General features: G+C 37.1%; 1 protein-coding gene across 1 annotated transcript; it reads left to right on the forward strand.

The window, feature by feature from the left end:
• Positions 1-228: 228 nt before the first annotated feature.
• On the forward strand, positions 229-16,995 carry MCHR2 (melanin concentrating hormone receptor 2; the record flags this gene model as incomplete). Its single annotated transcript, XM_027726109.2, is given in 6 exon segments — positions 229-407; positions 5,111-5,327; positions 8,741-8,800; positions 13,242-13,283; positions 13,286-13,363; positions 14,415-16,995. Coding segments are annotated over 6 exon segments (945 nt in total), but the record flags the coding sequence as incomplete, so codon positions are not given.
• Between the last annotated feature and the right edge of the window lie 3,578 nt (positions 16,996-20,573).

The following is a 20,573-nucleotide window of genomic DNA, read 5'->3' on the forward strand; positions in this document are numbered from 1 at the left end:
ATGGAGTTATTACATAACAGATTTCATTTTGAAAATAACATAATCCAATTCTTTCATGTACAATCTTGAATATACAAAATCTTTCTGTGAAAATTTTTACAAAATTCAGATAATCATTAAACAGTAGTACACACTGAGATGTGAGACTTAACTATTGAGATCCAAATTATTATCCATCAATAATTAATTTTCTCTTGCTACTACAGAACTAAATGCTAAAATCACTGAAAAACGAGTGAATTTCAGCCTTTCTGTCAGAATGGTACACAAGGCTTGACTGAGAGATCTTGGAGTGGATGGCACAAGGTGATCAGTGCTGCAGAGAAAATCATCCTTCCTTCTCTGATTGGGATTATCTCTTCAACAGACTTAGTTGGAAATATCCTCATTGTGTTCACAATAATAAGGTATGGAATGGAATACATTTTCCCATAAGACTTATTGCATAAATAGGGAAATAGATTGCCCATCAAAGACAAGGCTAGCAAGTTTTTCATGTTCCTTTTATTCATTGACATTTACTTCTTATTTAAAAAAATAAAAGTTAAATCATGATTATAGATAGCAGTAATTTATGCCTGCTTACCCTTTTCAGCTATAAGAAAGGACTGAAGTGCATGACTGACTTCAAACATATTCAAGAAAACTGAAATACATGCCTTCTTCCTGGGTTTCCATTAGAATTGGCAGAAATCTTCCCTCTAGCACATGTAAAAGTTAGACTAAACTTTAAACTTTAGTTATGGTAATAACAAGGGATTATAATGTTCTACAGAATTCTTTTAAGATCAGTTGAAATATAGTCTCCTTTGAAAACTGTACTTCTGCCCCAGACTCTTTTAGTAACAGAGCTTTATCTGACTTCTGCCGATTTACGGCAACTTCCTAGAACTCATTGCTGTTTTCCAGCATCACCTTACTTCTGGAAATGGGTCTTAGTGCTAGTTGAGGTTTCTCTCATGGCAGGAATTAATACCTCAAGATATTTTTGTTGTATGCTGAGAAAGTGAAATTGCTGAACTTGTTTATTTTTGAGGAGTCATAAAATCTGACCCAACCATCCTTTATGGAAAAAAAAATACTTTCTAATATCTTAATTTTAACAGAAGGAGAAAAAAATGCCACAAACCACACTTACTCTCAACAGGCTGATGCTACCACAAACTCTAAATCCATAAGCATGCATCTTGCAAAAGTGGCTTTTATCTGTGGTGCAAATTTAACATGAAGAAATATGGCACATAAGGCTACCAATCATCACACTCTGCAAGGACTAATAGATGGACTCCACCTCAACATACCGTGCTTTCATAGGAAAGGTTTGCAAAGGCCAATGGAGGGCTAAGTGTCTGGGCTTTAGTATACCTCCCTTGAAACTAATAGAAATTCAGTGCCTGGTGCACTCAAGAACACTGTAGTTCATAATTTGAATGCAGAAGGGAACAAATGTGAAAACAGTATGTCTGAAGTGAACATAATGGCAATATGACTTTTGAAATGTACGAATGAATAGAAAGGGGGAAAAAATTAGTTGTAGTGTCTCTAAAATAATAGAATAGAAGGAAAATAACAAGGAACAAAAATTATTATTTTCCCTTGGTGAAAAGCCTTTGTCTAACTTAAATAAAAATATGAGAGGCAGAGAGAAAAGACACAGACAATGACTTGAAATAAAAGGAATATAATTTAAACCATATTTGCTTGAGAAAATTACAAGCATTCAAATGTATGGGCATGAACATTTATATTCAGGAAAAGAATTTGGAAATAGTGTGTTAAAAAGTTAATGTGGTATTTACCAACACCACAAAAGAAACAAACCTCAGATGCTGTAGATGAAGGTACATTTAAATTTTAGCTACATTTTGAAACTTAATAGTGTCGATAATCTTCTCATCTTCCACTAAACAGATCTGATTGTACTCAGTGGCTCTGCTTCAAAGTTGTCTTTTTTCTCTCTTTATTGAACACATTTTTTCATGCCAACATTTTACTTTTGTTAACATTACAGAGACAATTCTTTTAAGAGAAAAGGAAGCTAGATTATTTCTCTAATAAAGTAGAAAGTTATTTACTTTCTGGTAGCAAAAGCTTTATTGACTGTAGAAAACGATAAAGAAAAGACCTTGGAATTTCAGCTCCCCAATTTCATTTGCAAGTCTGCCAGCTAGGGACAGACATTTTTAAGTGTAAATTAAAGTTATATCATCTGCAACTTACTGGGAGGAAATAGCTGAAAGTCCTAGTGAATCTTGCATGTAATATATGCTTATGCAGTGAGATTTAATTTAAAAATTACTAGCTCAGTGGCTTTTGGCTGGCCCTCCTTGTGTAAATTACTTTCATCCCTTGGGAATAATACAGGGAATTGAGATATGCTACTATTAAGTAAAAAGAAAATGATGAAAAAAATGCTGCAAGGGTTCTGTGTTAGCCCAAAAGATGAAATAATCTTCATCCCAACAATCTAGAAAAGCTGGTCCTTAGACCTGCAATTCTGTTAGCAAGATTTTTATGTAAACCCACTGACTTTGGTGGAGTGGCTGCTGGGAGAACAACTGTGGCTTTGTACGGAGGAGGAAAATATAATCCAGACCACCCATTAGTCTGACTTCATATCTTTAAGAAAAAGTATGGAACAGAAGAGTAAAGGGAATCAAAAAAAATTTCAATTATCTGAAAGTACTCCTTTTCAGATTAACTTGATTTTGAATAAGATAACATAATAGTGAGTGGTAAAATAACATTTCCTAAAATGCAGAGATTGCAAATGAGAGTCAAGGCACTTATTGCATTCTTCAGCTGGAGAAGGTGTATTTGAAACCGAATGTAGAGTCACTGGCATAAAATTTTTGAAACCTCTACATAGAGCTAGATTTTGTGTTAGAAGATTTTTCATGTTATCATGTTGGAAATATTAACTCAGCTAAAGAACAATTTCATGAGTAGAACTACAACATAAGAAAAAATAGCTCAAGTGTGGAGGGTACTAGGAAATATTGATAAAAAAAACAAGTTTCATGAAAAAATTTTCAGGAGAAAATCAGTTAATATGTAATTTTCGGGGACTGGTTGTGGGGCTAGGCAGATACCATATTTTCCCTCAGAGACCTGAGGCAAAGTATAGGAGTGGGTCAATAGTATTCCTAGTGACATTCACTAGGGAGATGTGTCTGATGTGAAGCAGTGTAAGATTATCAAACAGAAAGAACCAGATAAAGAATAGAGGAGAGGCTAGAGCAATAGAAATGTTTTCAGACCTATAGAATCTTTTTCATACCAATATTCTTTTTTAAATAGGAAGCACTCTTTCCAGAAAACAACAGAAGAAAAGCTCCTAAGATTGCTACGGGCTGTTATTAAGCTAAAGCTGTGTGAGAAGCACACACAGCTGTAATACATGTAAGGCTTTGCCTTTCCAGGGGAAAGAGGAAAATGCTAATGCTATTTTCCAGGCTCATAGCAAGGTCTGAAATACAATTCTCACCAGCTGTTTCCAGGAAAAATAAGATATTAAGACTGCAATAAGAACAGGAAAACAAACAAACAAACAAAAAACCAACCAACCAACCAACCAAAACACAAAACAAACAAAAAAAGAACAAACAGAAAATAACCTAACAGAACCAGAAGAAGGGAGAACTATCCAAATTCACCTAAATTTGTTTACATGCAGAAGGAAAGGGGACTGCGATTAACATCAGAGCTGGAAATTTAAAATCACTTTCTCCTAGTTAGGCTGGTTTGCTGATAACAGATTTTGTAGAGGTAGATGGGCCTAGGTGGGAGGATGACTTTTGTGGCTGCAGGGATTCCATTTTCACCCTTCCCATGGGAAGAAAGGGTATATACTTATGATTTTAAATGTGTGATCCATACAAATTATCTTGTCTTTGACCTGAAAGATTGATTCCAAATTAATATTTAAGCTTCAAGTTAATGAAGACCTTTCTGTCCAGGAGGATCTCTATAAATTCTGATGACGGCACACAGTGCAGTCAGAGGGGATAAATACTGACTAATGGCAACACATTATGCACCTGTCATGTTTCTTGAATTTGTTACTGAAGAGACAGTCAGTATATGGATTATTATATTGTCATGTGTGCTCAATACTTCTTTTTATTATGGATTGGCAACATTCAGATCCATTTTTAATGCGTTTAATCTGTAGAAGTAGAGTTGAAGAGGAGGTAGAACAGATTTGACATATTCTCAGATTTTACAGAACAGCAGTTGTGCTTTTGTGCATTTTTCATAGGGTGTTTCAGAGACGAAAATTAACCTGGCATGGGTGGAAGGATAAGAAACTACTGAGATCTTTGAAGTCTGTGATGAGAGGGTAGAAAAAACCTGAAAGGATAAAGAGAAAGAAGTTTGAAATAGAGGCTCTAACTATTATTTTCAGGAGGGGAGAGAGGGCGTGAAGGTGTGGGTTACCTGGGGGTTATTCTTATTTGATTTTTTTGTTTTTCTAAAGTGATCATTTTAGCAGAAGACAAGCGTAACTGTCTTAATAAAAGCAAAACAGTTTTAAATTATAAAAGGTAGCAAATTTTTTTTGTGAATTATAAAGTTTACTTCATAAGTTACCATTTAAATATTGTGGCTCTGAGACACCACAGGCAACTGTACAAAAATCTGTATGAAAGTACAGATTCTTTTTTTACATTGAGCAGTCAAGAATGTCTGCATTTTTAAGCAGGATTTAGCCCCGGCCAACTGCATTACAGGAAGGCTCAGATATCTTCTATTTATGCTAGGCTGATATTCCTAGAGTTCAGATGCCCACCACACCTGTGTTTATTTTGAACACTTTATAGTTTTCAAAGGCGAACATGGATAATTTTGCTGATGTCAATAAATTAAGTAGCCTATTCAGCTTCACTGGAAAGCAAAATTATGAACAATATATTTTTGTTGAGCTTAAAATGTTTAGTTTGGGATATCTTTGGGTTGATAAACTTCCCTGACCCTAAAACAGTGGTTCCGATGGTGTTTTTATTTGTCTGAAGTTCAGTTTTGAGGTCTGTTCTATTGATAGTCTAGTTGAAAAACAATACAGTTACTATGTCAAGTAATCATCTTCATGTCTTCCAATTTATTACAGAACCCAGAAAAAAACTATCCCAAATATCTACATCTGCAATCTGGCTATAGCAGATTTGGTTCATATCATTGGCATGCCTTTTCTCATACCCCGGTGGGTATGTGGAGGCGAGTGGGTTTTTGGTAGCCCTCTTTGCACCATCACTACCTCCCTGGACACATGCAACCAGTTTACATGCAGTGCCATTATGACTGCAATGAGTTTGGACAGGTACCTAGTTTCCCATTTTCATTCTATGCCTCAGGACAATAATACCTGATTGTGTTTATGCAAAGCTGTTGTAATTCAAGAATGAGAATGCCATCAGGCATGGTTAATGATTTTTTGAAAACTGTACGAATTATTTCTGATGTTTGTGGGGGTGGCAGACAAATTGTAAGTCTCAACACAACATCATTCTTTGTACAAGGCCTTAAGTGATTCTAATCCAGTGTTACTCTTCTGGGGCTCATCTTCAGAGGTGCAGCTTCTAGTAAGGGTTTAATGTCACTAAAAAAACTTGTTTTCACCATTCTTGTTTAAGATAAAAAAATTGGCTTTTAGGCAGACTGAAGAAATCTTTTATATTTGTTATTTTTTAAAACCTTTATTAAAATGCCACAGGAGTACAACAAGAATTTTTTTTTTGTTGTTATTATTAACTAGAAAGTTCAAAAACAGCTTCTGCATTATTGATCTTAAGGAAAAAACTAACAAAATTCAGGAAAGAAAAGTCTACTTTGGACCAAAGTTATCTCCTTCCATATGTCAGAGTGAGCATAAAGGAAAACAGAAAGACAAACTTTCTTGCATAGCATGATGCACTGATCAATTGATAAGAAGACATGGGGATAAACAAACAGTGTCAATTGGAAGGACAGTTACTATTGAATTTGTAGCATAAAAGACAGCATGCTTCCATGGTAGTGAAACGTAGTTGGTAAAGAGAGGGAGAGAAAAATTACTAGAAAACAGAAAGAAGTAGAAAATTTAAAGTTATCCATAATTTTGAAATGGAAAAAGTATGGTTATCATAAAGTGGCTACACTGATGCATATTAGAAATCTAATTTGGCTGACATACAGTTAAAAAAGACTCAAGAAATTATCAATTCCTTTGCAGTTCATTTTTAAAAGCTTTGTTCTTATATATTCTTGTATTCTTGTATGAGTAATGTGACAAATGACATATATTTCTAAAGAATTTACATATAGCAGTATCTTTAATCTTTTTGTTTAGAGAAAAAAATTATGCAAAAGATAGTAAGTATTAAGGCAGGAATAAGACGTGAGGTCCTAATGAGAAAAGACAGAATATCAAAATCTGGTATGAAAAATAATTTATGTCCCAAGTAAAGCCATGTCTTAAAACAAATTTGTGGTTTTTCCAGAAAGAAAGCTTGTGCTTTCTTTTTTGTTTTGAGGCAGATTTTTCCATCTTATATACACTTGCCTAGGGAAAACTGTTCAAATTATTTCTCTCTCCTTAGTTTTATCACTCCTAATAACAATTATGACATTATAGCCAAGAGAAACAAAAGTTTTTCAGATAACAACCTCCCAAACTGTTTAGTCCTTGACAGTTTCAGTAAAGCACTTCTGAATCCACCGAGGAGCCTTTATTAAGTGAAAATATTAAACTAGCATTTTTGCCAAAAAATCAGCAATTTATCAGACTGTTTGACTGCAAAATCATCCTACGTTCACAATAAAAGACACATAATTTACATAATTTATATTAGTAAATGATGAGTAACATAACTATGACTAATGCAGCATTGAACATTTTCATGTGCTCTTTCATATTTCTCAAAAATAAAAAAACTTAGAATGGAAGACAGGAGCAGGTCAGACCTGAGAAGGCAGGTTCCAGAAGAAGCCTGAGCTAAATAAAATGAGTACCATATGCAAATTAATATCAGTCACATTGCTGGATAATGGTTTTATTCTCATAAAGCCTCTTCTTCATAATAGGAGTTCACAATGATCCAACAGAGACTTTAGTATTTCAACATTTCTTTTTGCAAATAAAATGTCTTTATAAGGTCTTAAGAAGTGGCAAAACCAGCTGTTCTCTCCATGGAGCTTTAGGGGTCAGTTTTGGAGGGATACAATGTATAAAAGTTTGCTTTCCATTACTCACTTTAATATGCAATAAAAAGCATTAAGGAAAGCTGTAAAAATTATGCAAGTCAAGTATGCATACTAAAATTTATGAGAAAGTTTCCTAAATTGACATCAAACACATTTTTTTAATACAGATTTATATTTATGCCACAGACAGACATAACATAAATTAAACCTGGATGAAACTTTGGTAGCACAACTTTTACTTATGGGTTAAAAGAAAATTTTGTAAGAAACAACTCACAGCATCTGTTCTCTGGACAAGGATTCATGTAGTCATGCATAGACAACAATCCTAATATAAATTACCCCCATGTACATGAAGAGTAAATCTGACTATTCAACAAAAATACCACTATGCAAATCTGGCCTGGGTGAAATCAGAACTGTGTGTGCTGCAGACATCATCTCCTCAAGCTCAAATATTGACATACTCTTATGTTGCTGTCTCTGGTGAAACAGGAGGAATGATAAGACGGGTGAAAAGATCCAGTATGATGTCCTAAAGTCTTCACTTTGCAAATTCCAATATGCCACTTGAATTTAATTGAAGATGAACACTGCAATCAGCAATGTTAGTGACTTTAAAATGACAAAGGAATTCTTTGGCCAATGAAATTTTTTAAAAAGAACCAAGACTTACACGTTCAAAATTACTGATGTAAGAAGCCATAGCATTCCTCGTTCCTTCATGGCACACAAGATGCAACTGGTAAAGCTTATACTGGACTTTCTTTCTATGACAGGAGGCTGCAAGGCACATCTCATTCCCTGTGGCATGAATCTACTGGAGCATGTCACAGGAAAATACCACCATTTGGGTCCCTTCTTACAGAGTTCAGCTGCTTCTGACTAATTTTAATACAAACTTTGGTTATAGGAAAAGGTGTAATCCCTTCATAGGTGTTCAGTTGCCTGTAATTTAAAGTGTACTTTTGGTATGGCCCAGCTATATAACCTTAGAATCCTGAGAAAGTTGCTAAACCCTAAGCTGTGCAGAAGAACCTAGAGCAGACCCATGTGTGCTAAGGTGAGATAGACTGAAACCCAAGACGAGATTGTTGAGGTGGAGACAGCCCCTCACAGGTTCAAGAAGATAAACACTGGCACAAAGAAGTATAAATATTAACAAAAATGAGGGAGTCTTAAATTGCCCCTTCGTTCCCATTGACATCTGCCCAGCAAAGAACCAAGAGTGCCATACTGGGGTGGTAAGAGCACTAACACTTATCCTAGGAGCTTGGTAGCTCTAAGTGTCTGCTGTCTACTGAAATAGACAATAAACAATTGCTTTTTGAGAATATCCTGTTTGCAAAGCATCTCTGTGCAGTGGAAAAGTTTCCTGAACAAGTTCCTGAAATATAAGAGTTACATGAGTACCAATAAATTTTGAGAGTTGCATAAACATTTATTTAGCCCGTACCCTTACGGCTGCAGACACATTAATGGAGAAGTGAGACTGGGAAGATAAATCTGGAGTAAGTAGCTCTGTGACAGCTGAAAAGAAGCAGACAGGTGTTCTAAGCATTTGGAGCAGCCGAGACTGACAAGCATGAGAAAATGTATTACTGGTTTGCCCATTGCTGCAATATTACTCTAAGAAATATTTACCAAGGCAGTATCACCGGTAGGGTGGAGCTGTAACCCTATAAAAGTCATGGGCTTTCAGTCATTTAGAACCAGAACCACTTGATTTGGCATGGACTAATCCATTTACTCATTCTTCACATGCCATTTTCAGTCGCTCCTTGCTTCACTTCAGTTACACACACCCCAGCCAGAGGAAAAGGTAAAAGCCTTTTAAAAGTTCAAACTCCTGAGCAGCCCATTTGCCCTTGAGTGTAATACATCCTGCTGTCTCTTGGGCAAGCCTAGCAGCAGTACATTTTAAGCCAATTCAGACAACATATTAACGTTTAAAATAATAATATTTCTGCAAATTTGTGATGATAATAATAATAGTGTCAGTATAAGATATTGTGACAATACGCAATACATAATAATAATGTTAGGCCCTAGGATAGGTTAAGATACATCCAGAGGCAGGAAGAAAAAAGTGAGGGAAAAATCTAATCTCTAAGACACATTTTTCCTCTCCATTTCCTATATGCATAACAGAAATATGAGCACGTTTGTGGCTTTGCTACAAATCAGACAAGATGATTTGTAATTAGCTAAAACATTAACTAGGATCACGTGCTCTTATGAAATATTTCCTCTTTCCAAGTCTTGCCTTGGCTTTCACAATCATGTACTTTGGTGGTGGCTGGTCTCATAGATGTTCCTCCAGGCAGCATTGTAACAGGAGGTTTGGCAGAAAGGCCACAAAGAACGCAGTAATAGGCACGGCTAACAAGCACCACATACCTGGTGCCTTGTACTTTTTGAGATCTCGGCAGGCTCCATCGCTGCCTCCTTCTCCCATTTTCTATGTCAGAGACACTTCTCAGACAATCCCCTTATTGCTTGTCTCAGACAAACACATTCTTCAGTGTTTTCCCAACAAAAGACTTTTATTACTGATAACTATTTCTTCAGATGAGGACACACCTACCTTTAAGTTCCACTCTCTGCTTGAAGGGGAAATTAGCCCTTACTTTCAAAACACATTTTCCCAAATGGAGTACTCATCCTTCATTTCAAAAATTTATCATCAGAAAACAGGCAAGATTAAAATTACATCCAAAATGAAACAACAAATAGAATCCCGCTGCTACAAAAGAATGGAGACAAAAGCTGCTTGATAAGCATTTAGGATGAGATTGATTTCTTGTTGTCTGAGGAAGGGTAAGTTGGAAAAACTGGAATAAGTTTTAGTTCTATCAAGAAAAAGAATAATGTACTTTCACATTGAATTGAATTTATGGTGTTGTTTTCATTCCATTTGGCCTAATGATTTCCTTTTCATCTTTCAGTTCATTAAATCATGTTTTCCTTTGGTCAGATGAATATTAAAAGTGAGAATTAGGAACCCAGGTAAATTTTCCTTTATAGACACATATTAGTATATGAAAATAATTGATCCAGAAAGTGTGAAAAGTCATCTTACAATACTTAGGGAAATACACATTTATGCAGACTAGATTTGAAGACATTGTTGTAACCTGCCCTTTACTTTTGTGACAATCCTTTGAAAATTCAGCACTGTATCCAGGAAAACTACGTCCACACAGTAAAAGCCAGGACCACCCAACAGATAGGTAGTGATGGGCATTCCTGGAGCAGGAAGATGTGGATTCAGCACCCATCCCAGGCTAGAGGGTTCCTTTGCATGTTCTGTTCCTTCCCTTAATGATCTTCTGTGCTCATTTGCACACTTTATTTTATCACAAACTGCATTAGTCTGATAACTTCTAGACTGCAGCTGCCTCTGAAAAGAGTTACGTTCACTGTTGCTAAGTTTTGGGCTGCACTGGGCTCTGGTCCTTTGAGCAAAGGCGATATCATCCGTTAAGCCACACGTCACATGGTGCCTTAAGAGCCTCACAGCCCTCTCTCTGTAGCTGAGTAGCCAGCTTTCTGCTAGCAGCTCTGGTCATCCAAGCCACCGTGGCAGCCTTTCCCAGAGTCTCTAGGGCAGCACTTTCCCCTTGTTCCCACGCTGCGGATCTTGCACTATTATCCTCCCGGCCCTGCACCTGCAAACCCCACAGCACTGTTACAGGGGGTTCTCATGGGAAGTGACTGCCACCAGCGTGAGAATCACCCCTGCTTCCCCTCCCTCTTCCTACTCTGTGATCGAAGCTTCTGGTTGACATTAGTGGACCCAAAAACATGCATGCCCAAAACTTAGCAGGTCAGCGCGCAGCCTCAGCAAAACACACTCTCAGCAACACCAACAGCTTCGTTGACAGGAGCAACTGGTAAGAAGCGAGTCCTGACAAAAAATGCATTGATACTATGGCAAAAGCATTACAGGGAAAACCATGTACTGCACTCTAGCAGAGACACAGAGGAGAATCCTTGCCTGAAGCAACCCCTATTGTTTCTCTTCCACTCTCTCTCCTTTAGTTTATATTTTTCCCCTAAAGTAAATATATGACATCAGCTATAGACTCTGCTAGTAAATCTATTTGCATATGAACCTGTCTTGAAAACATTTGTGCGCATAGTATGCACAGGTATATTTTTATATATATATATATATATATATATACGTGTGTGTGTATATATATATTCTGAGCCTGAACAAGTTGAAACAAAATGGAGATCTCATTGAAATCTTCCTACTATGGGAAGCATATGAAAGCAGTAACGAGTTTTTTTATCACCCAGCTGTAGGCACCAGATAAAGTTCAGTCTCTCATTAATGACAGGCAGTAGGCATGACTGAGAGGTGATTCACAGGGTGTACAGAGTGCACAGCACAGGATGGAATATCCTGACTCCTTCCTTGAAGCCAGTGGGAAGAGTGGGGGCTGACTCAGGACACTTCTTACCCCATGTCAGAGACTAATATCACTTTTCTGTGCCTCCCCCATGCATCCTATTTCCATCTTACACACCTTCATTTTCTCACAAATACTTCCTTTGACTTACAGTTTATTTCCTGATTATTTTTTTTTTTTGTAACCTCCTTGTAACTTTCTTCAGCATTCATTCTTTGGAAACAGCTCTGTTGACAATTTGAAAAATAGTTATCGTATTGTTCTGTTACTTTGCATAGAGATGTTATTGCTTGCACCACTTAAAAAACGAAAGCAAGCTGAAAGCTTGCTTACACTGTGCTTACATGGAGACTAAGAGGTGAAATATTGTGCAGAAGAGGAGCAATCACAAGTTTTAAGAATCTGAGAAGCCTGTAAATTACTCTCAATTACACAGATCATGTAAGCAGTATCAGTGTCAGAAGCTATTTCCGTGAAACAGCCAGTGAAACCAGAGAGCTAGCTGTACCAAGAATGGTACAAAGTAGTTCTGCCATGACAAATGTAGAGGATTTCTGTTATTTCTTGTCACCATCATGAGGACTGAGAATACTGCATGAAATCAGACATAGCTTTTTAAGATACCATATGCCAGAGCAGCTTTTTGCTGATTCTAGAAATGATGACCATTACTTTAACCTCATTTAGTGAAAGAACTTGATTGTTACAAAGCTTGAATAATGGGGGGAAAAAATCTATTTCATACTCGCACTCAGGCAAGACTGAAATACCAATCTTTCTTCATCTTATGTAATGGCTCCTAATCTTCATTGTTTTAAGAGCAATGATAACAAGCAACTAAGGTGCTGCAAGCCCTCTGTTCTGGCAGGCTGGTGAATCTATCCATGAAAAGCAAAGTACAGGACCTTGAGCAACGACCCAAGGTCTTGCAGGCAACATGTTGCCAGCACCTACAGACAAGGATCTTCTGATTTGTGTCAGATATTTGCATTGTAAGTCGTGGCAGCTGGCCTGTGCAGCACCAAAGTGAGGTCGGCTGGTTATTGTTCCTGGTTGCCTCGTGTGATTATATCAACTCAAAGCTGTCACAAGGCAGTGCTGCAGCTCCCTTCAAACCACTTTACAGAGCACAGTGATTTTAACAGCCACAAAGCAATACCAAGATCCAGGACAATTGAAATCCTCAGCCTCTGTCACATACTGTCTGCACCCAGTACCTTTTGGCCAGGACTATGACTGGTCCCAGAATGCCAGATTCAAAAATGTTTGAAAAAGCTCTGCTCAGAAGGTGGTCATCACTGATCTACTGTCAGACTAGAAAAATATTAAGGGGCTAATCAGACTGTGCCCTGCATAAATGCTTGCAAGAATTTTCACTAATTATACAAGTGCTGGAAAAAGCACACACATACAGAATTTGGAAAACTGAGAGGTATAATCTTGTAGTCAGCCATATTCCTAGAAGTGAAGACTTTAATCCTTAGAAGTACTTGCAATTCTAGGTACTTGCTGTTACCACATATCTCTAATCAAGAATCACAACTTTATGGAAAATGTTGTTTATAAATTTTCACATTTATGAGGTGGTCTTTGTCTAACAACTTTGTTTATTCTTTTTGTGTTTCGTTTTACAGGTAGACACTTTATCTTACCATAACTTTCTTTTTTCCTTTACCATTGATATATTTATTTGCTATATTTTAGTTTTATATTACACATGGAAGATGTATCAGCAAAACAAGAAAGCAGGAAGGTAAAGTATTATTCATGCCTCTCTCATACTGCTCAGACTGTAAAGGCTTTATATGTAACAGAGCAAAAGGAACAGTCCTAAAAGAATATTTAGGCACTGCATCATGTAACTTTTAGTCCTCCAGACACTGCATTAGGCTCCCAGGAAACAGACTAGGATTCAAGGAAGGAGCCGAGATAAATCATTTAGAAGGAAACACTGTGGAGAAAGTTACACCTGGAGTCCTCAATTCAGGTCAACAAAAAGGCACAACTCAACCCTGCACTTCTAGCTGCAGGAGGAAACCTGCCTATATCATGGCTCCAAGCTCTCAGTTCAGGGATTAGGAAACTCTGGGAGAATGTGGCTGCCGCGTCTGGTATCAGCTGCAGTGCCCCAAGGAGCTGCAGGTCATCCAAGTTGTATTGCCCCTTCTGTGGGAAGGGGACTCCAAGCCCCACACTAATCTCTAGCTGCTGTTCACAGTCTGAGAAAGTCTAGGCAATAAAAGAAAATTGACGCTTGAAACAGATGAAACATAATTCCCAGTTTCAGTCAGAGCAGCTCCTGGCCATGATGTTTTAGATTTAGGACAACATACTTTGGATTTTGGCTCATACCAATTTTTTACAGAAAGGAAGTTGATTTCCATTTGAGTGTGGGTTTTAATTCTTTAGGCAGGAGAATAGTTTTCTTCTTTGCTCGAAGTCTTCTGTAAGCTCCTAATAGTCATGTTTTAATTGGATATTTCTCTTCTAGTTGACAGCAAAAAAATGCACTCAGATGAAAAGGGAATCAAAGCAATGTAGCTCACATGAAAGAGATTAAGAATTTTTAATTAAAATATTTGTCAGTATTTCATCAAATACACATGAACAATTCTCAGGGTCTCCTATGTGTGGCATAGGATCATAGCAGAAGAAAAAATAATGTATAAACAGCAAAAAAAATTAAGCCCTTGAGAGGTCACCTTTGCTTGCACTGCTTGGTCTCAAATAACTGCCGTTCATTACCACACTCAATCCATGCCATCAGTTTCTCACCTTGACTAAGAATTCTTATTTGTTTTACAGTTACACCACCATATCCCCAGGCAGAGAGTTATGAAGCTCACTAAGATGGTGCTTGCTCTGATCAGCACTACCCCCTTCCATGTGATCCAGCTCATGAATCTTCAGGTTTCTCAGCCGACCCTGACCTTCTATATGAGCTACTACATCTCCGTGTGCCTCAGCTATGCCAGCAGCAGCATTAATCCCTTTTTATACATCCTGCTTAGTGGGAACTTCCAGAAGCATCTCCAGCGATGCACAGATATGGAATTCAGGATGGCAGAAGGGATGACAACATCATTGAAAACACCCTCGAGTCAAGTTTTCAAAAGGAGGTTCTTCTCCCAAGAAAAAATACCATGTCTATATGTAGATTTTATTTGTTGCAATAGATAGGCCTGATTTCACTTTCTTCATGAAAGTGAAACTCAGAAGTGACTTTATTGCTGGAAACACCTCAGTGTTAAGCTGATGGAAGGGGGTCTGCACCACTGTTTTCAAGGTAAGAGCTCCTAGAAGAGGGATTCTCTGCAAAAATATTCTTTGTTATTGTGACATTGTCTTTTTTATGATTTGTACATAGATTGGCTTTGAATGGATGGAGACAAAAGTAGGTTTTAAAAACTGTAGTCCTCTGGTAATAAGATAGAATGACAGCAGGAGGCATTTCAGATCTGGCAGTGTGTGAAGTCATAGAAACTGTCAGTTATTCACAAAGAAGAGAATCAGTTACTGATGACTCAGAAGGGGGTAACTATTGATTTTTATCCTATCTACAACTGTCTCATCTGGCACTCACTTATGCAGCAATCAGAATCAGGGGAGAGACACGAAAGGCTCTTTTGGAGGAAAGCTACTTTTGAATTAACCTTTGCACATAATCTTGCAAACAAAGAAGTGAATTCACAGTGTGTGTCATTGGAAATTATTAAACATGAGTTTTGAAAATAACTGTATGTGTCAGGGATATGTCTTTGCTTCTCTTTTCTCAAAATCCCTGTTTCTGAGACAACCTGGAGAAGGGTGTTCAGTCCCGAAAGAGTTCAGTGCTGGTCTCACTACAAGGGCCAAGAGGAACTTGGTGCTTGCCCAGGATGCACTCTTCCTCATCTCAAGATGGGTAGAAGAATGCCTGCTTGTTGTCAACACTTAATCAACAAGTTTTCTAATAGTAGGATGTAACGAGGCAACCTTATTAGGATCTTGACAGCTAATAGAAAAAAATTGGGGAAAGAAAATTCTGTTGAAAAATCTAGTGTTCTTGAGAGTTGTTCATGTTTTTGGCAATCACTACATTGTGGGTTCATCTGCATCATGTACTCTTCTCAGTCCACTTTCTCTTGTCTGAGGACTTCACTTATCACTCTATTGGGTGAAGAAAATATGTCACTAGGATCAGAGGTTTTATGGCTACAGTATTATTGTTATTCAGAGACCTGATGAATCTGAAAGATTCAGGATACACCTCCCCACACTTACAGTTAGCTTCCCTCTTGTTGATACATCCCAAATGAGCCTTTTACTCAGTTATTTGCAGCATTGTGGAGGTCACAGTTAGTGATTATACTCCGTGATCTGCCAACCCACTGCAGGATTCATGACACAGGAAAGAAGAAAATGTTTTCACAAGAGTAAGTCTGAACTCCACATTCCCAAGCTGAGAACTGAGGTATTGGTCTGTCTTCTCCTGCTATCATATGAAATCTGCAAGTCCCATAGAGTCTGACACTGAAAGAGGACATATTAAAATTAGATACAGAAAAAGAGATTAAGGGGTCTGAAATCACTATTAATAGTTTAAAGCCAAAGCTTTACATAGCAAATGCATCACAAAACATTTGTGATGGTGTTATTGTACCCATAGGAGTCTAAGGGAATGCTCAAGATAAACTTTCTGAGTGAAAGAAATATCTTAATTAAACTCTGAAGGATAGCCGCATATAAAGGTTCGTTCAGATCTAAAAAGTTTATCTACTTTTCCCAGCTGTACAAATTTGTCTATTAGAAGCCTGATCTCTACCTACAGGCCTTGTCATTTAAAATAAATTATTTAATTAACAGTTTACACAAAAGGTGGCTTATCAAGTATTACCAAACTATGGCTGTGCCAAGTGCAAGTTTGTTAGTTCACTGTTCCAGTCAGTGCCTGCATGTGTCACCTTTTCTTCTGAGTTACAACTGTTGTCTTCTTCTTTTCCTTTTTTCTATTTGCCTGGCCTTTTGAATGAGAACAGATCAATAATGATATGATATTTAACACTTATAACAATAGTAAAATAGTCTTTTATAACAGCCTTGGTGTTTTTCTCTTTTGTCTGTCACACCACCATTTTAAAGTCACTCTGCTTCCGAGGTCATAGCAATGCAATGGAACCACAGAAGCATAACTTCATTAAATTTTCCCAACAGCAAGGACTACAGGGCATTGAATGTCCTCTTCTGTGAGACACCAATAAAGTAGTTTATAGTTCTGCATTTTTTTCATCCTGTCCATATTGTTTTAATCTTCTGTATCTAAAAATAAAATTGATGTATTTCAGAGAAATTTGTGTAAATATTAAAACTTTTTATTTACCAGTTACTAAATTGTCTATGTGAATGGAAGTCCATAAGGGAATATGATAGAAATAAATATTTTCCTTTAATGTTTTGAAGCATCTGATCTTGTTTATATTGTTTCCAACACAAACAGAATAAGCAGGTCATTGGAAAATAAAAACAGCCTACAGATGGGGAGGAAAGGGAAGATATTGCAATCCTGTTGGATTTTAAATAGCTCTAAAAGCTGAATAGCAGGTGAATTAGTATATCTTTCAGTTGAAATCAGTACTGATGAAGAAAATCTGGATCTGAAAGAAGAATGTTATTGTGTGTCTAGGGGAAAGTGTAGAAGGCTATGTAAAGGCAAAAGAGTGTTGAAATCAAACTGGAATATTCCCTAGTGATGATATGTATTTTCTGTGTTGTTTCGCCACTACATCATCACATATAAGCTACACAAAACCATAATTTCAAAAAGGTTCTTTCAAGATACTTACTTGTAATCTGGTGAGTAGTGTCTGTGTACAGGTAAGGTGTACACCCATACCTTCAGATAATTATTTTTTATTATTTATTTTGCATGAAATGCAGCATTTCTGATCAGGATTGTCAAGGCTGTGCTGCAACTATTATTCGGTCCAGCATTTCAAGTTTTTATTGCATTTAAACTTATGATAATAGGTTGAAAGGGAAAATATTTAGTCATTAAATCAAGAGTATTCTAGCTGAAAGTTTCCAAACCATCAGGAAACCAGCCCTGACTGTACTCCAGGGCACTGGGGAGCTGAAACTGATTCCAGAAAATTAAATGTCAAAGCTTTGGGATTTAATATCATATCACCTGTTACATACATTTTAATGACTATTTAATCCCATCATCCAGTTAAAACACTGACTGCATGAGCAAGCTGGATGCCTGAGCGAAACTGGATACCTTAAGAGTTGGTAATGATATGATATATGCAGTATTCCCTATCCAGTAAAAGCACTTAACAGACTTATTGCATTTTAAGCATGTAGATAGTCTAACAAAAGTCAATGTAGAACATGTAACTACATGATTTGCCATACTGGGACCCAAACCTTCTGTCCAAATGCCAGTACCACCTGTAGATGAATTTACAGGGCATAGTTGACTTAAAGGTATGTGCAGAGGTGGAAAAGAGAGAGGGTATGTGTGTGCACAGTTCCTAGCAGGTAAGTGTTAGGAAATGATTGCAGACGTAATTAGCACTTCAGAGGTGATCTTGCTGAGATATATGGTAAGAAACTATTCTTGCCTTTGGAAATACTTCCTGGAGCTGGATTTCAAAGGGCTGAGTTTATACCCATGTATATATTTGGCCACGATCCCCTACCATGGCCATGATCCTGTAATGTGGTGATTTCCTGTTTGTCAGTGCATACAACACATTTGCACATGGATATTTGCAGGGAAACTTTCCACACAGTTGAATGTATCATGTAAAGCTAAAAGTGTGCTTACTGCTTAGTATGAAAGAAGCTCCAGTTTTGTCCTTATGCAGAATGACTTCATACTGCTAAATCTTTACCATGTTACTAACAGTGATCCAGGCCTGTTCCTGATCCTAAATAAAAAAGTAATAGCTTTTTTTTCTCTGACTGGTTCAATTGAGATAATAAAATATGTTTCTTAATTGGGTATCCTACCATAAAAATTGAAAAGAAACACCACTGAAAGTAACATCAGAACCATATGAACTGTTTGGGCCAATAGCTTCAGTCTCAGCTTAAACTTTAAACTTCAAACTTCATCAACTTGACTTTTTTGTACAATGTTTCACATAACAGGAGGGATATAAAGGCTAACATGCTTTTGTTTTGTTTAGGTCATTTGCACTGAAAAGTAAAATATACTAAAAGTCCTATTAAAAGAATTTTTCATAAGGTCTTTAAAACAAAAATTATGGTTTCTTCTCTTTTATCTATTCTAAATATACTGTACTTGCAGTTCTGATTCAGCAGATTCTGATTCTGACTATTCAGCTCCTCTGGATTTAGGAGTATGCTCGAATATTTTGAAAGGCTTATTTTCTGATCTCTTGTAGAGAAAAGAGGATACCAGAACTATTTCCCTCACTATTTTGTAAATCACTCCTTGAAGACAATGAAAATTTATCTCGGCTTTGTGATATGATGCACTGCTTTGTCTCCTGCAAGGTTTGAGATTTAGAGGGGCTTTGGCCAGCTTTGCAGCCTCATGCTAAGAGAAAAGAATGAGGACACTTAAACCTGCACCCATCAGTTCAGCAAATTAGTTGGATAAAGCTGAAATTTGAGCAAAGACGCACCTCACCAGATTTCAAGTCATTTGTCTGACTTAAGATGTAAGATCAAAGTAGAAACCTCATGTGTGAGCCTGGATTTCCAAATTCCTTCACATACAAACACCTTGGAGAATGGTAATTTAGAAATAGGGCCCGTTGTCAAGAAATTAAAAGCAATGTCACTGTGGTGTAGGGAAAGGAGCACAAGTGAGGACCAACAATATTAAGTATCCCAGGAGGACAATCCTTCCTAGTGCTTCCTCCAACCACCGAGGGGTGGTGAAGTTTTTCAGGACTGGGAATAGGGCCGTGGGCAGCAGCACCAGTATTTGGCAAAGAAGGAGCTGGGGGCTGGCACCTTTCCCTGGGCTCTGGGAAGGGAGAAGTGAGAAATGACTTCACATTCTGTTCATCCATCACCTTTTAAGCTTCAGCTCCCAAAATTTATCTTCCTCTCCATTTCTGTGATTCAGAAATCATGGCAAGGGACAAGAGGGAGCAGATAAGACAAAGTAGAAAAATGCAATTCTTCAGTATTGGGAGAACCAGAGCATGGTTTTCTTGAAAGCATCCTCGCTAAGGAAGAGGGAAAATACAGAGAGAAAATAATTAATAACAAATGTATTCATTTAAACTTGAGGAGGCTTTTTTTCCATTTTTTTCATTAGTGGTCTTTTAACTGCTGCCATTCATTACACGAGCAGCAAAAGAGAACAAAAGTAACTTGAATAGTCTCATAATCTGCTCTATTTAAATAATTTGGGGTAAAGTCTTACCAAAAAAAAGAAAGAAAAAGAAAAGAAAAAAATTTATACCCTTAGTTTTAGCTGGAGAGAGAATTGCATTCCTGGGACATAAGCCATTTTCTCTGAAGTTTATATGTATACTCTAAAAACTCAGTAAGCATTAGTGGCATAAAGAAAATTGAGAGGAGGGGAAGGCCTGACTTTTGTCAGCACCTTCTATTTCATTCTACACCTTCTGATTTGTATGGACATAAAGTAGCAATACAACTAGTGAAATAGAGATATAGTAGAGCTATACAAGCAGAAAGAGAAATTAATTTACTTTTTTCCAATGATATCTCATACAACAACTAAGGGTTTGGACTTAAAGGTCTAACACTTAGAAATTTACAGTTACATCAATGAAGTATTGCAGTTTTTCCACCTGATTTTAGAAGAGAAATGAAAATTAACTGCTGAATTGTAATCCAAGATTAAAAAAAAAATGTACATGCTGCTTGATGTTTGCTCATATGTTCTTATGAAGATATATTTGCTTGAGTTTATCCATATTTTGACTTGTAGTACAAGAAGAGATAACTGGACCAATGTGAGTGCCAGTCAGCTCTAGT

The sequence above is a fragment of the Pipra filicauda genome, unplaced genomic scaffold (assembly GCF_003945595.2).
Source record: "Pipra filicauda isolate LSUMZ 115617 unplaced genomic scaffold, ASM394559v2 scaffold128_size5466820_pilon, whole genome shotgun sequence".
Taxonomy (NCBI): Eukaryota; Metazoa; Chordata; class Aves; order Passeriformes; family Pipridae; genus Pipra; species Pipra filicauda.